Here is a 15,908-nt window from a genome sequence, read left to right on the forward strand (position 1 = left end):
TTGATTGATCAAGTAATGGAGTTGCTGGTACCTGGCTTTCTCTTTATTGCCCTCCATGCCCCTTTCATGCGTCCTTTTCTTACCCCGCCTTTCTGGCTCCCAAGGAGATTTCTGGAGCTGGGTCAGCATCTCTGAAATGTGCCCATTCCCCATACGCCTGTGTTATCATGACCCTTTGAAGCTGTGGGAAGAACAAGGGTGGAGACCAGAATGACCCCACCACTCGTCTGAGCCAGCATCTGTTCTCACTTTCTCTTATAACGGTACTCACGTCCTGTGGGGGGAAGGGGGGGGCCCAGGTCTGCCTTGCCACCAGAGCTCATGCCATGCTTAGAAAAGCCCACGCCTCCCCCTTGGGGTGCAGGTGAGCCCTCCTTCAGAGTGGTCTGTGCTTCCTGGCCTGCGGTCTGGGAACAGCTCCTTCTGCGCCATCCCTGCCCTGTCTGTGGGTCAGCCCGAGCTCAGCGAGCACTGTGTGTGAGCACGAGGCAGCCTTCTCTTCAGCGGGCCCCTGAGCCAACCCTTCCCCCAGCGTCCACCCACCATAGCCCACCTTAGTAAGAACCTGAGATAAAGTTGGTTCTGGAAACTAGTAGAAAGAAAAGCTGGTGTGAACTAAGGCACTGTCAAAAATATATATAATTCTATTATTTCCAAGCTTGTATTTATAGTATTTCAAACTGTTTTGAACAAATACTGCCCCCAAGATAAATGTTAGGGAGCCTACTTTAATGAATTGAGAAAGAAACAATTTTTGATGAGCCCATCTATTGGCAAATGGGTCTTCCTGAACTTGAGATTTGGGAGTAGTTGCTTTTGAGCCCCCATTAGCCTCATGCTCTTGTTTCAGATTCTTACTTGTATCGTCCAAAAAGGGGTGGGGAAGGCATTTGCTATCAAATAACAAAGGTTCAAACAGTCGCAGTCCAAAAATTGTCCCAGTAACAAGTTAGTAATTTGCAAATTAGTGGGATTTCTGATCAACACTTAAGCTCAAATGACTTTTCTGCTGTTTTGGGCTAAGTGGATATTATCTTAGAGCTGAAAGGTCCTTAGAGGGGGACTTCCTGCTGCCATGTGACGCACTGCTCGTGACCCCACTCTGAACTTTTCTAGCAATCTCTCTCATCAGCCGCACCCTGGGAGTTTCCCTGGTCAGGTTTTTGGTCTTTGGGGGAAATTAGGAGCAGCTGTATCCCATCTCATCCTGTCAAGTTTTTGAAAGTGCTTCTTCTTTCTGTCCTCTCAGTAAACTGAATTCTCAAACCACTGTTACCTCAGGAGAGCAGTCTCTTTCTCAGCCTTGTCAGTTCCAGCCTGTTTTTATGTGAAACAAGATAAGAGGCCTTGGAGGTGGATAACTGTCCCCCTGTTTGGAATGATTGTGACCCTGGAGGTCCTGGCCCTGCCTTCCAAGCCCCTTACAACACACATGCAGCAAAACATTGGGTGGCGCCCTAGAGGCCACTTGCCAGGAGTGGTGCAGGAGCATGGGTTTTGAGTGCCCTCGACCCTCCCGCCTCCGTGAGGACCCCCCTAAAGATCTGCCTTGCCGCTCTTTCAGTGTTTGTAAGCGGTGCATTCGGAAGATGGACCACCACTGTCCCTGGGTCAATAACTGTGTTGGCGAGAACAACCAGAAGTACTTCGTCCTGTTTACAGTAAGTCAGCTTCCAAATTCTGCCCCACCCTCTGAAGCAATGGAGAGCTCTGTTCCTTCGAAAATTGTCAGCACTCACAGTGTTCTTCGCTGCTGTTCAGAATAGTGCCTGGCCACGCAGACCTCCGCCTTTCTGCCAGAGCTCTCCTTGGTTCAACAAGTGCCCGTTCCTGGGCCCTTCACTTGAGCATCTAGAAAGTTGACTCAAGTTGATTAGCTATAAGCAAGGGCCCTGTTCTGGGCTCCCATGCCTGGTGGCCGACCTAAGTAGCTAAAGAAGGCGGCAACCCTCCCTCAGCTGCAGGTAGGCGGAGTGTATCTAGCCTGAGGGCTGGAGGGGCCAATGGCAGTCGGCGCCCTGCCCTTTCAAGTGAGGAGCAGCAACTGGCCTGGAGCCCCCAGGGCAGCCCAGGTCACAGCTGGTGACACGTGCTTGTTTCTGTTCTTGTCCCACACGCTCCCAGTGAATGGCCGCTCACCTCAGACCCAGGGCTGGGGGCGGGGGACCAGTGGGGAAATCACCAGATGCCTCTCTGGCCCCCCTCCTGCTCAGCCCTCAGCCTAAGTGTTCCTGAATGGGAGGTTCCGAGCACCCCGTCCCGGGAGCCTGCACGGCCAGAAGGTTCTCACAACAATGGCGTCTGCACTGCTTTCCTGTTTCAGATGTACATAGCTCTCATTTCCTTGCACGCCCTCATCATGGTGGGATTCCACTTCCTGCACTGCTTTGAAGAAGATTGGACAAGTGAGTATGTGCCAGGGCTTCCCTCCTTGCTGCAGGGGGGGCACGTGACCCAAGCAGGGTGGGCTCTTTGTTTCCATCCTGGTGCCAGGGGCCAACCTCATTTTATTAGATCTCCTGCAAGCCTATGGACCTATCAGGGAAGAAACAGCAGAGGCCCGAATATCTCTTCATGAAAAAAAGCAGCCCCTTAAAGTCAGTTCCACAGGTAAGGTAGTGAGTTGGACAGAGCCTCTAGCCTGAGTGGGCCCAGGGAAAATGCAGGCCCCCAGCAGGGAGGTGCATTCCCTGGAGTGGAGCTGTGCCTGCAGAGAGAGCGTTTGCTTCCATGTCTCTAAGTGAGGAGCTTTAATTGAAGGTCATTTTATTCCAACCTTGCAGAAATCCATTTTTAACTTTCTGGCTAGGACATGGATGGTTTTTGGTTTTTGTTTTTTGTTTTTTTGTGTGGTGGTTGTTTTTTTAACTGCTTAATCACCAATTTACGTTAAGATTGTAGACAAATTCTTCCTGCTTTTGAAGTATCTCATTTAAGTGTGCAAATGCTGAGGAAGGAGCTCCAACCACAAAATTGCATAAATCCTGAGGGAAAAATATAGATGCTGAAAAAATAAATAAAATTAAAATTTTTTTTAAGAAGAATAAAAATAAGTTATAAGAAAACAATTTTTAATACAGTAGTCCCCCCTTATCTGCAGGGGATATGTTCCAAGACCCCCAGTGGAATGCCTGAAACCTCAGATAGTACAGAACCCTATATATACCATGTTTTTTCCTATACATACATACCGTAGTTTAATGTATAAATTAGTCACAGTAAGAGAGTATCTGAACTGCCAGCATCACTGCTCTTGCATTTTGGGGTCATCATTAAGTAGAATAAGGGTTACTTGACCACAAGCACTGTGACACCACGGTAGTTGATTTGGTAACCGAGATAGTAGGTAGCATATGCAACATGGACATGCTGGACAAAGGGATGGTTCACGTCCCAGGTGGACAGAGCAAGATGGCGTGAGATTTCATCACGCTACTCAGAACAGTTTGTACTTTAAAACCTGTGGATTGTTTATTTCTGGAATTTTCCATTTAATATTTTTGCACTGAGGCTGACTACAGGTAAATGAAACTGCAGAAAACAAGACCAAGGATAAGGGGAAGACTACTACAGATACTGGAGGAATTAAGAGAGGCCACCTGCTGGGCTCCATCTTTCACACATACATCTGTGAGACACATCTTGAGCAGAAACATCGTATTTTCATTCTTTTTCCATTGATTGGTCCCCCTCTTCATTTCATCATTTTTTAGGAGTTTTGCTCTTCCTGCACATACTGACTTCTTAGGCTTTTTCTTGCTATTATTTCCCCCAGAACTTGTGAGGCTGTGAAAAGGACAGTATCTTTAGCTCCCAACAAGATATTAAGAGGCTTTCCCTGACTCTGTAGTTTGCATCTGCCCCCCTTCTACAGTAAGTCCGTTACATACAAACAAGTTCCGTTCTGAGAGCACATTCGTAAGTCCAATTTGATCGTTAAGTCCAACAAAGTTAGCCTAGGTACCCAACTAACATAATCCAACTAACGTAATTGGACATGCGAACACACGTTCACATCTTTGAAAGTTCGCAACTTGAAGGTTCGTGTGTAGGGGACTTAGTGTATCTCCCCGGTCCTGCCCCCATCTCTGTGTGGCTTGACCTCATCTAGGGGAAGAGAAACCCCATGGGTATTAGTCACCTTAGGCTGCCATAACAAGATACCATAGACTGGGAGGCTTAAACGTTTATTCCTCACAGTCTGGGAGGCTGGAAAGTCCAAGATCACGGTACCAACCAATTCCATTCCTGGTGAGGACCCTTTTCCTGACTTGCAGAAGGCCCTCTCCTCTTGTGTCCTCACATGGCAGAGAGAGAAAAGCAAGCTCTCTGGTGTCTCTTTTCATAAGAGCACTAATCCTATCACGAGGGCCCTACCCTCATGACCTCTTCCAACCCTCATTAACTCCCAAGGGCCCTGGCTCCAAATAATACCACATTGGGGGTTAGGGCTTCGGCATGTGAATTTCGGGGGGCGGTTCACAATTTAGTCCATAACACCATGTCTCCCCATTTTTGTGACTGCCACAGTTCCAGCCCAAGCTAGAGAGGAGAAGGTCAGGCTATTAGTGAGAGCTCATAGTCAGGAGTTGGTACAGGATCCATGCCCACCCTGCCTGCCTTGTCCTACCCACCACCCTGACTAGCCCAGAAGCCAGGCAGGTACCTGCCCCAGCTGTGGCTACCCAGGGCCAGCCTGTCAGGCTGCTGGGCCACCCTAACCACAGCCTGCCCAGCAAGGAACCAAGAAGGGAAGTCATGTGGAGGTGTTAAGTTCTGAGGAAAATGTGGGGAGATAAGGCATTTAGACAAGATGCTCTTACCCTGCTACCCATTCAGTGCTAGTGTGTCTCTAAGCTCGTTCCAGATTTATGTCCTTTTCCTCTCCTGACATTCCTGTGAGGGAGCTAGCAGGGCAGCTTGGAGGGGGCACTTACTCCCTGAATTCCCAAAGCCCAGTGAAGCCCAGCTCTGCCCTGCAGGATCAGACCCCTCCTGTCAGGAAAACAGGCCAGAACACTGGAAGAGCCAGAAACATGGGCCACGGCCCGGGTGTGACAGGCCCGGCAGCTGTTGGCAAGGGCAGGAGTCCTTGGGTAGTGAGTGCCAACCAAGGGGCCTGGACCGGTGCCACAAGTGGGGCCCCCGTCTCCCAAGGTGGTCCAGGGCTCTCCTGAGAAGCTGCCTTGATGGTGAAGAGCCAGAGAAGGGGTCCTCTGCCTGCTCACCCCCCACCATCTCCCTCAGCACCTCTGCTTTTCAGTGGGCTCGGTTTCTGACTTAGACTCTGCTCAGACAAAGGATTCTGCTGCCTAAAACAAAACCACACATCTGGTCAAACCTCACTGCTCTACAGTGGAGGGAGTAGAGGCCTGGAGAGGGACAAGGACTTGCCTCGGGTCACACCCAGGTCAGGATGGGGTCGGGGTAGGGGCCAGGGGAGTGAAAGTGTCTGCTCTGGGCCAGGTGGCTCTTCTGTCAGCTCCCCAGCGTCAGGACTGACTGTCTCAGGGATGCACATGCTCCTGAGAGCGGGCCTTCCCCGTGGGGCTTACTGGGTCAGGCCAAGCCCCAGCACTTAGACTGCCCGCTGCCGAGCTCTAGATCCCACAGCCACTGAGTGATCCTCCAGACCTGCCTTTTCCTCTCACCCGTGAGCAGATAGAGGCACAGGAATGCCCAGAAAACCCACGGCCAAACCAGGCCTGGACTGAGGCCCCTCCACCTGTGCAACCTGAGTTTTGCTCTCTGAGGAGAGGAGGGTCTCCCTGTGGTGTCATCAGGCCTTCGTGCCTCAGCTCTGAGTCCTTTCTGGTCCTTCCAGACTGTGCTGGGTACTGTGCTTGGCACCAGGATGCAGACATCCGTGCTGTCCGGGAAGAGGGACGGAGAGCAAGGAGGGGTGTGTGTGAGGGAGGGGAAGCCGGCAAGGTCCAGCCTGCTGAGAAGGGCTTTCCTGAGGGAGAGCTGGTGCGGCCAGGTGTGGGAGAGGACGGCCCCTGCCATGGCCTCGAAGCCAGAGAGGAGCCCTGGGGGTGGCGAGGGGCAGCCCTGAGCCCCACGTGTCCCTTCTCTTTCAGAGTGCAGCTCCTTCTCGCCGCCCACCACAGTGATCCTCCTCATCCTCCTGTGCTTCGAGGGGCTGCTCTTCCTCATTTTCACATCAGTCATGTTTGGGACCCAGGTGCACTCCATCTGCACGGATGAGACGGTAAGCAAGCGGGCAGCCTGCTCACCACCTACCTCCGCAGCTGGGGTTGGGGGAGGGCTGCTTGCAGGCCAGACCTGGGAGCCCAGCGGCCAGGCCCTGGGTGTGCAGGGCACATTCCTCCATTTGCAGTGACTCGGGATCTTCTTCCTCCCCACTTGGGACTGGCACTCACATCACACCAGGAATGGGGCCCCGCAGCCTCGGCAAAGGGTTCCCTTTTGTTACGAGCCCTTCCACCTTCCCGTGATGGTTCTGTCTTGTACACGGCTCTGGGTCGGGCATTCTGCTAGGCACTGGGTTGCCCTTCCCATCCAGTGGCCACAGGCTTGGAGACAGGTGGTAGACAAAGGGCATCCTGACCCAGGTGGCACAGACAGGGTCAGCTTCCCAGAGAAGGTGCCTTCACGAACAGGTCCTGAGGGTGGAGTCAGGAGACAGCCCAGTTTGGGCCCCTAGAGCAGTGGGCAGCAAGGCCCGGCTCTGGTCCTCGTCTGCTGCCTTCTACCTGCCCCCACCTTCCGCCCCGCTCACAGCTCCTTCTCTGGGAGCTTCGAAGCTGCTGGCTCGGCCGAGCTGGAGCGCTTACCCCTGGTGCCACTGCCACTACCTCTCAACCTTCCTAAGGTGTCCAAAAGCCTCCAGGTGGTCAGTCCGTGGCTGTGATGTGGGCATTTCTTCCCTGTTTGGGTTTGGGGTCTGGGTAAGGGGCCCCAGGAGGAAGGGGCAGCCCTTAGCTCTGGAGTGAGGTCATGAGTCCGTCCTGGCTTCCCAAGGTCCCCTTCAGGTAGGAGCTCTCAACAATCGTCTAGGGTTCTTTGGGGGAACTTTGGCCGATTGGGTAGTCAGCCTTAGATGGAGGCTCGTAGGAAGACTCAGTTGTTGCTGCTGCTGCTGCGGCCCCATCCCTGTGGGTGTGGAAATTCAGCATGTGCAGAAGGACGATGCTGCCGGCTGCCGAGGCACCACCATTTGGCTCTGGGGCAATTCCCCATGGTTTAGAAGGTTGGGTGCCTCTCAGCACCTTTTTTCTTTTATAAGCATTCATATCATTATAAAAGAGTGTCTGTAAAAATAGTAACCAATGGTGTAGATCCAGCTGTGTATCCATGCAGTAAATTGACAAACTTCTCTGCCTAAGACCTGCAGGGAACCCAGAGGTGACTGTCTGGCCCTACCCGCTGTTGGGACACCCCCCAGGCCACAAAAGCCATGGTCTGGGGGAGCTGGAAGGAAAACTCTCACAGCCCTGGTCCTAGTTGTTCTTCCCCCTCAAGGCTATTCCTAAAGGGAGTCACACTGAAAGGAAAGGAGAAAGGAGCCGAGGGCCTGCAGCTCATGGGAAAGGGCATCTTGCCCTTGGCCTGTATTGTCCCAGGGCCCTAGGCTGTGAACCGAGACTCAGACGGGGCTGTCCCCTCAGGCCCCACCCCTGCTTCTCCACCTCACAGAGACCACAGCAGACAGACCCCTGGCCAGGCTCCTGCCAGGCTGCTTCTTCCCTGTCCTCCGGCCCCACCCGCTGACCAGCTCCTTCAGGAGAAGGGAAAAGGGAGGGATCAGCCTGCTCCCCCAGGCCACATTTTTCTTGCGAGACTTGGCCAGGGGGTGGTGCGGGCTCTGTGACAATTGCTGAGGTGGCCTTGGGTCACACTTCTCCCCAAAGGAGCACAGGAAGGCCTTTGCCGGGACTGAGACTGAGGCTGAGCGGTCTGTCCGTGCGGCCCTTCTAACCTATACTAATCCCTCTTCTTCTCCTCTGTGGTGACCTCTCCCTCCTGTTCCACCTCCTCCACTGTGCCTCGCCAGTCCCGCTAAGCAGGGCGCTCCTTGGCCTCCCAGGCTGGGGGGCCTAACAGCACCAGAGCTGGTCCTTTAACTTGGTTCTTTTTTTTGTCTGCAAAGTGGTCATAGTAGCTTCAGACTTACCATGAACCGATCCCAAATTAACAGCCGTCCTTGGCTATCATGATCTCAAGCTCCCCGCTAGCTGAGGCTTCCTGCGCCCCAGCCTTCACAGTGCTCCCACACACACAGCTCAGCATCAGGCCTGAAGCGCCTCTGCAGACCCAGCAGGGACTCACTTAACAAAACACTGGACTGCACAACTAGGAACAGTGGCTTAGGGCCTGCTGACTTTGCTCATTTGTCCCTTCCTTCCTGGAGGGACTTATACATACGTGCCTATGTGCCCACCCAAAAAAAAAATTATGATTTTTTTCTTTAGCACTTTTTATGAGAGAAAGAGAAGAAAAATGTACTATGTAGATAAGCTTCATGGCTTTAAAAAGGAAGCATTTTCTCCATTCACCTTGAGCTAATGGATATCTCTCCCCCAAAACCACAGCAGTAATAAAGTGCTTGACTGAAAGTATAATTGTTCTTGTTTTCAGGGAATAGAACAATTGAAAAAGGAAGAGAGAAGATGGGCTAAAAAAACAAAATGGATGAACATGAAAGCCGTTTTTGGCCACCCCTTTTCTCTAGGCTGGGCCAGCCCCTTTGCCACGCCAGACCAAGGGAAGGCAGACCCGTACCAGTATGTGGTCTGAAGGACCCCTGACCAGCATTGCCACTCAGACACAAACCACATCCCAGCACTACCATCCAATCCGTTCTCATGAACATTTAAACCGAAAAAGCAAAACAACTACTCTAAAACAATTTTTTTAATGTCTCAAGTAAAATGGCTGAACATTGCAGAGAAAAAAAAATGTCCCCATGTTTTATTTTTAAAAGATCATCCTTTCTATTTTTTGGTGACCGAAGCTGCTTTTCTTTTTTCCTTTTTAAAATCACTTCTCTGATCTCTGGTTTCCTCTCTGCTGTCTGTCTGGCATGACTAACGTGGAGGGCGCTGTCTCCAGGCCATGCCGCCTTGTACTAACTGAGTCGTGACGCTTGTGCGTGGATGGACCGGCCCGGACACCTGTTTGGGACGCATAGGAGGGCCCATGACCTCCCACTGCCCAGGAGGCAGTGGTGAGCGCCTAAATGGGAGTTAAAACCTCACCGAAGATGGATGCTTACTCCTTGTGACCTGAGAGGGCCAGGATCAGGGCTGGAGCCCTAAAAAGGGTCCTTGACACAGTGGCCTCATCCCCCATGTGAACACAGTTCGCCTCCTAATTCACAAAATCAATTGCCTGCGTAGTACTTTATGGGCTGTGGGTGTGTATAATGACTTTGGGGTGGGGGATGGAGATGAAAGGGGTCTTATTTGTATTCGGAATCACCAGTTATATTCCAACTCTGATTATTTGGAAGAATGTGAAAGAAAGAAGTTTTTCCAGTTCAAAATGCCTTATACAATCAAAAGAAGAAGAAAATGACCCAGCTTCAGGCGAGCTACATTTCCCTCATTAACGTTTGCTTCTTCTCTCACCTCCCCACCTCCCTCCCTCTCCTAGCGAGGTGTCGGTTAAGCAGTGTTACTGCCAAGGGAAACAGCCTCAGCTCCACCGTCAACCCCTTCTTCCTCATTTTGTAAATCCCTGCAGTGGGTTTACTTTCTGATATTTTAGACCCATAAATGTGCACATACCCATGTCTTGTCTGTATTTTAACCTGGGAGACCATTATCCTGCGTGGGCTGACCGTGATGCACGGGCAACATTACAGCCAAACATTTTAAAGTTGAGAGATGGCCATCCATCCACTGGAATCGGCAGACACACCTAAGCCTGCAGCGCCGAAACTGACTAGCTTTTCCATTTGCACACTTGTGTGTTGAGTCTCATTTGAAGGAGGAAGGGCCTGAAGACAGTGCGGGGAGGTGAGGGGACAGGGAGTATGCATCAAATGCAGAGGTCGCAAATCCAAATACCATCTCAACATGGATTTGTTTTTTTAAGCGATCACCACAAACCTTTTTTTATCTTTTGCTTGGGGTGGGTTTGGGGTGAGGTTTATTAAATCAGCCCTGGGTGGGGAGAGACTTCATCTAGCTATGTGATCTTTCAGAAAAGTAAGTGGAACATGCTGCCTCTTTTCAATTCTGTCAGTGCTTCCACATGGAAACAAAACGCAATAAAATTTTTCCAAAACCTGTTCTGGCTGAGCTCCCATCTCTCACAGTGTTACCCCCCGGGGAGAGTCGATCGTCCAGTCAACGTGAGTGTGCTGTGTTTGGGCATTTCTTTCATTGCTTTTAAAGGACATGTATGCATGCTCCCTCTCTTGAATGAGGTCTCTACTGCGTCACCACTAAAGGACGTTTACAGCCCCCTCTTGGACAAGCTGCCCCCACCGGGCCTCTCTCCTCTGGCTCTTTCTGCTGCCTGAGTCCCTTCTCTTATGCTTGTGGGCTCCCAGTTGCTACAGAAAAACTCATCAGGTCTGTGGAGTTTGCTTCTAGGGTTGGGCCTGGGAGAGAGACCCATTTTCTTCTGTCCACCCAGCAGAAGGCAAAGTTGAGCCAGAGGAAATCACTGGAAGCTTCCACACACACCCTGGGACATCACTTTGAGAAGCTCTTCACCATGCCTCGGATGTTTAACCAAGGAACCCTGTGACCTTTTCCAAGTCAATTAACTTCGACCTGCCTCTGCTGTGCTGTTTACGCCATGGTCAAGGCTGTGATCTGGGCTTTTTTTTTTTTAATGCTGCTTTTAAATCTAGTTTGTAGCATTTGTTGCCCATGTGCTTTTTTTTTTTTTCTTCCTGCATATGTTTATGAAAGAAGTGTGGTGTTGAATGACTCTAGAGCAGTTTGGAAAGCTCTGACTCTGCTGCTGTCCCTCATGGATCCATCCCTTGGGAGACAGTGCTTTTGCTCTGCTCTTCCTGCCACAGAAGGGAGAGTAGGACTCAGGGAATATTTTTAAGTATTTGGATGCCTCAAAATACCCCATCTTCAAGGGCATTTTTTTTAAGTGACCCAAGTTGGTTCTTCCTCCCATGGAATTTCTAAGGAATACAGTAGATAGTGCTGAAGATGTATTGAATTTTTTTCAGATCCTAAAAATGGAAACTCATCATTTACACCTAAGCGTACCACGTATATCTTTACCAGAAGGAGAGTCTCCTTCCGACATCCTGTATGATTCTGTCTGGGTTTTTACGAGCCCTTTGGCTGAAAGAATGAATTTTCCCCAGTTCTCAAGCCAGAGTGAAATGCTGTACTCAGAACATAGGAATAGCCCAAAATTCTCTGTGTTTTTCCTATTTTATCTTGTTGAGATGGAGAACGTTTTGCCAGGAGCACAATGACTAAGGAATGTGGCTGTCCTCTGCAGCATAGTGACAGGAAGAAACAGGCATCCCTGAGCCCTCCTCAGTATTCCCAGACGTCTGATGAAGGAGGACAACTCTACACAAAGGCAGCCCTAGCCTTTTGCTTCGGCACAGGAATCCTGACAACACTGAATGGTGTGTGCATGGGAAAATGAGACAGTAGTAGCCACAGTCTTTCAGAATGTGGGCTCTGAGGAGTGGGAAGGAAAAATAAAGAGGAAGATGACTTGGCCAGTTGGATTAGTTGACTCCTTCCTGCCTGTCAACTTCCTGTTTGTGTTCATAGCAACCAGACTGACCATGCAAAAGGCTTAGGAGCAAACAAATCTATGCATATTTCCACAGGCTTGGTGACATCATGCGCAAAGTGGATTCGGGTAGAAATGTATGTGCTACGTCTCCTTTTAGTCATACCATTTCATCTTTGTAATACTTTTTCCTTGGAAGAACCCAAAGTGAGACACGTTGAGTTACCAGCTTTTAAAATCCACCTTCCTGGGGGCTTCCCTGGTGGCGCAGTGGTTGAGAATCTGCCTGCCAATGCAGGGGACACGGGTTCGAGCCCTGGTCTGGGAAGATCCCACATGCCGCGGAGCAACTAGGCCCGTGAGCCACAACCACTCAGCCTGCGCGTCTGGAGCCTGTGCTCCGCAACAAGAGAGGCCGCGACAGTGAGAGGCCCGCGCACCGCGATGAAGAGTGGCTCCCGCTCGCCACAACTAGAGAAAGCCCTCGCACAGAAACGAAGACCCAACACAGCCAAAAAAAAAAAAAAAAAAAAATTTCCACCTTCCTGATGAGGTAGATTAAGCATGTTTATTAAACACTTACGTGAGGTTGGCATCACACAGAAACCCCAGACTTTGAGAGCCTGGGCTGGGCTCTCCCAGCTAGGCCAATGGATTTTACGTTTTTCTCTCTTCAAAACTTGTAGTGCATAAGCCTCCAGGGTGGGCCAGCCAGTAGAAGTGAGGGGTTCCAACCTAAAAGGGGACCTTAGTTGTCAAAGATACGTGAAGAGAAGAAGATTTTACTAGATTCCCTCTTGTGAATCTTCTTGCTGAGGATGTACTGAGGCAGTGCACCTCACAGTGTGGTCCATAGACCAGCAACATCTTCATCACTGGGGGACTTAGAGATGCAGATTCTCAGGCTCCATTCCAGACCTGCTGAATCAGGAACTCTGAGCGGGTGGGACGGCAGCGATCTGCATCTTCACAGCCCTCCAGGTGATGTTGACGCATGTTAAAGTCTGAGGATCCACTTGGGGCTTGCAGGGGTTGCCCAAAGGCCTGCTGATTAAGTGATCCTGTGTGCTGCGGGGCTCAGTGTGGTGCTGGGTGGGCTGTGCCCACTGTGAGCCCCTCTTCCCTCATAACCAGCGGCCTCCCCAGCCAATGAATGCTGAGAAAACAAGGAAAGTATTTGTTTGAAGGAGAGCCAAACTGTTAGTCTGTCCAGCAATCTTTCTGCACATCTTATCTGGCCAACTGGTTTCTGGACCGAGGGGTCCTTTGGGTGAAGAACCATCCCAAAAGGAGATGAGACAGAGTGAAGCCAGGGTCCTCCCAGTGGGAGCGGTGGCCAGTGAGTGATTAGAGCCTGGGGCGGCCACGCACATGAATGTCCTGGTCTTTGGTTTCCATCTGTGGACCTCAACACCCATGTGGCTTTTTCTTGTATCTTTTAAATACATATCTGCCTGAGAATCACCTAACAAAGGAAAAGGATTCACAGTGAAACAAAGACAAGCCACTGACGGGTCTACTCTCCCAAACCAAAGACTTCATTCCCCGCCCCACCCCCACCCCCCGCTTCCTCAAGAAAAAATCATTAATGACTTGAGCCTCGTGATTACCCTAGCAAAGCTGAGTGAGCCCCAGGGATCCCTCATCTGCGCGCACGGGAGCTGATGACGCCGATCCAAGGAATTATGAAAAGCGTTGCAGGATAGTGTTTGCAAAAACCTTCGGGGGAAAGACATGTGCTCTGACATGTACATAAAGGATGCCCTGAATTTCTGCAGCTGAGGTCATGGGGTGATGGGGCCTTGGGCCCTGGCCTCGGTCTTTGGTTCAAATCCCTGCTCAGCTGCTTCCTTCCTGTGTGACCTTGGCAGTAATTTACTTAAGCCTCAGTTTTCTCGTCTGTAAAATCAGGGAGATAATCTAAATCACAAAATTGCTGTGAGGATTCAAAGAGAGAAATGAATGTGAATGTTAGGATGGTGTCTGGCACGTTGTATGGCTTTAGGGAGGGTTTGCTCTGTTGAAGCTGTACTTTCAGACCATGTGCACAACTGTTCATGATGTGTGAGATCAGTGTATTGGTTTGCAACAGAATTTTTTTAAAGAAATAAAAAATAATGCATTACACCTTGTAAAATACGTATTGTTTCATGAAACTGGGGTGAGGGGGGGTGTGCACGCGAGCTCATATGCAACAGAAGAGTATTTCCTATTGTGGGCTGCACTAAAAAGATGTGAAACCACTGATAATGAGAGAGTTGTCTGGCCATCTCTGAGGAGGACACATTTGCATAAGCTGCAGCACCTCCAACTTTCTACGTCTGAGATGCAGGGAGCAGGGGGACCTCCTGCTCTTGCTCCGTGGGCCTTAGCTGAGTCCTTGCAGAGCATGTGCCTGGGTCTCTGCCTCCTGGGGAGCCGTAGTCCTGGTACATTCATTTTGGGGCATTCGTGAGTTTGTTTATAGATCACAGCTCATGTGTCACCCAGGGAGACCAGGCCCAAAAGGCCCAAGTCACACACTCCCTGCAAGAGGTGCTGGTTTAGGCTGTTGCCCCCTTACCAGGAATCAACCATTCTTGTCTGCATGAGCCTGAAGTGGGTATCACTGCTGCCTCCGCAGACCTCCAGCTTAAGAACTCTGCCTTCAGGACGCCTTTATATCCACACAGAACTCAAAATTGAGTCCTACCAGGAAAAAGAAATCCCACTGGCTCCTCCTGAACCTGAGGGTCCAGACCCTCAGCCTTTCTTATGCATCAGATTCGTTTGGAATATTTTCTCCTCTTCAGACCCAGAGTTGACACTCCTGGATGTTTACTCAACTGCTGAGGAGGTTTATCTGGTGGGCAGGCCAGGCTCCATCTGGAACATTTTTATGAGCTTGCTGAGGAGGTTGAGTAGAGACCAAGAGTGCTCTTCTGGGAACACGCCACCACAGGGGAAAATCATCATCCTGTGGGCTCTCTTTTTTTTTTTTTTAATTAAAAAAATTTTTTTAATTGAAGTATGGTTGATGTACAATATTATATGTTACAATATATGATTGAAAAATTTTAAAGGTTATACTCCATTTATAATTATTATAAAATATTGGCTATATTCCCTGTGTTGTACAATATATCCTTGTAGCTTATTTTATACAGAGCAGTTTGTACCTTTAATAACTTACTCCAATATCGCCCCTCATCTTTTCCCTCTCTCCACTGGTAACCACTAATTTCTTCTCTATATCTGTGAGTCTGCTTCTTTTTTGTTATATTCACTGGTTTTTTGTATTTTTTAGATTCCACATAGAGGTGATATCATACAGTATTTGTCTTTGTCTGACTTATTTCACTTAGCATAATACCCATCCATGTTGTTGCAAATGGCAAAAGTTCTTTTTTTATGGCTGAGTAATATTCCATTGTATATATATACCACATCTTCTTTATCCACTCACCTGTTGATGTACACTTAGGTTGCTTCCATGTCTTGGCTATTGTAAATAGCACTGCTTTGAACATTGCGGTAACTTTTTGAATCAATGTTTTTGTTTCTTTCAGATATATATCCAGGAGTGGAATTGCTGGGTCATATGGTAGTTATAGTTTTAGTTTTTTGAGAAACCTCCATACTGTTTTCCACAGTGGTTTCACCAATTTACATTCCCACCAACAGTGCACAAGTGTTCCCTTTTCTACACATCCTTGTTAACATTTGTTGTTTGTATTGTTTTCGATGATAGCCAGTCTTACAGGTGATACTGTAGTTTTGATCTGCATTTCTCTGATGATTAGTGATGTTGAGCATCTTTTCACATGCCTGTTGGTCATCTGCATGTCCTCTTTGGAGATCTGTCTATTCAGGTCTTCTGCCCATTTTTTAAGCAGCTTGTTCGTTTGTTTGTTTGTTTGTTGATATTGAGTTGTATGAGCTGTTTATATATTTTGAATATTAACCCTTCATCGGTCATATAATTTGCAAATATTTTCTCCCATTCTGTAGATCGTCTTTGTTTTGTCAGTGGTTTCCTTTGGTATGCAAAAGCGTTTAAGGTTAATTAGGTCTCACTTGTTTATTTTTGCTTTTATTTCCTTTGCTTTAGGAGACAGATCCAAAATTTTATTGCTATGATTTATGGCAAAGAGTGTTCTGCCTATGTTTTCCTCTAGGAGTTTTATGGTTTCTGGTCTTACATTTAGGTCTTTAATTTATTTTGAGTGTATTTTGTA

At 49.2% G+C, this 15,908-nt stretch overlaps 1 protein-coding gene across 7 annotated transcripts in view; it reads left to right on the forward strand.

The window, feature by feature from the left end:
* Window positions 1–15,908, forward strand: part of ZDHHC3 (zDHHC palmitoyltransferase 3) — a 58,553-nt gene that overhangs the window by 33,170 nt on the left and 9,475 nt on the right. For 4 of the 7 annotated variants that reach the window (XM_082347434.1, XM_082347435.1, XM_082347433.1 and 1 more), the window contains 4 exons: window positions 1,565–1,661; window positions 2,324–2,405; window positions 2,515–2,610; window positions 6,081–6,211. In XM_082347434.1, coding sequence (XP_082203560.1) covers window positions 1,565–1,661; window positions 2,324–2,405; window positions 2,515–2,610; window positions 6,081–6,211 — 406 coding nt within the window. Of the gene's footprint in view, window positions 1–1,564; window positions 1,662–2,323; window positions 2,406–2,514; window positions 2,611–6,080; window positions 6,212–8,601; window positions 10,259–15,908 lie in introns of those variants that run through there. The other 3 variants (XM_082347438.1, XM_082347439.1, XM_082347437.1) reach the window with 3 other exon arrangements.

The sequence above is a fragment of the Balaenoptera borealis genome (genome assembly GCF_965194805.1).
Source record: "Balaenoptera borealis genome assembly, chromosome: 12".
In the NCBI taxonomy this organism is placed as follows: Eukaryota; Metazoa; Chordata; class Mammalia; order Artiodactyla; family Balaenopteridae; genus Balaenoptera; species Balaenoptera borealis.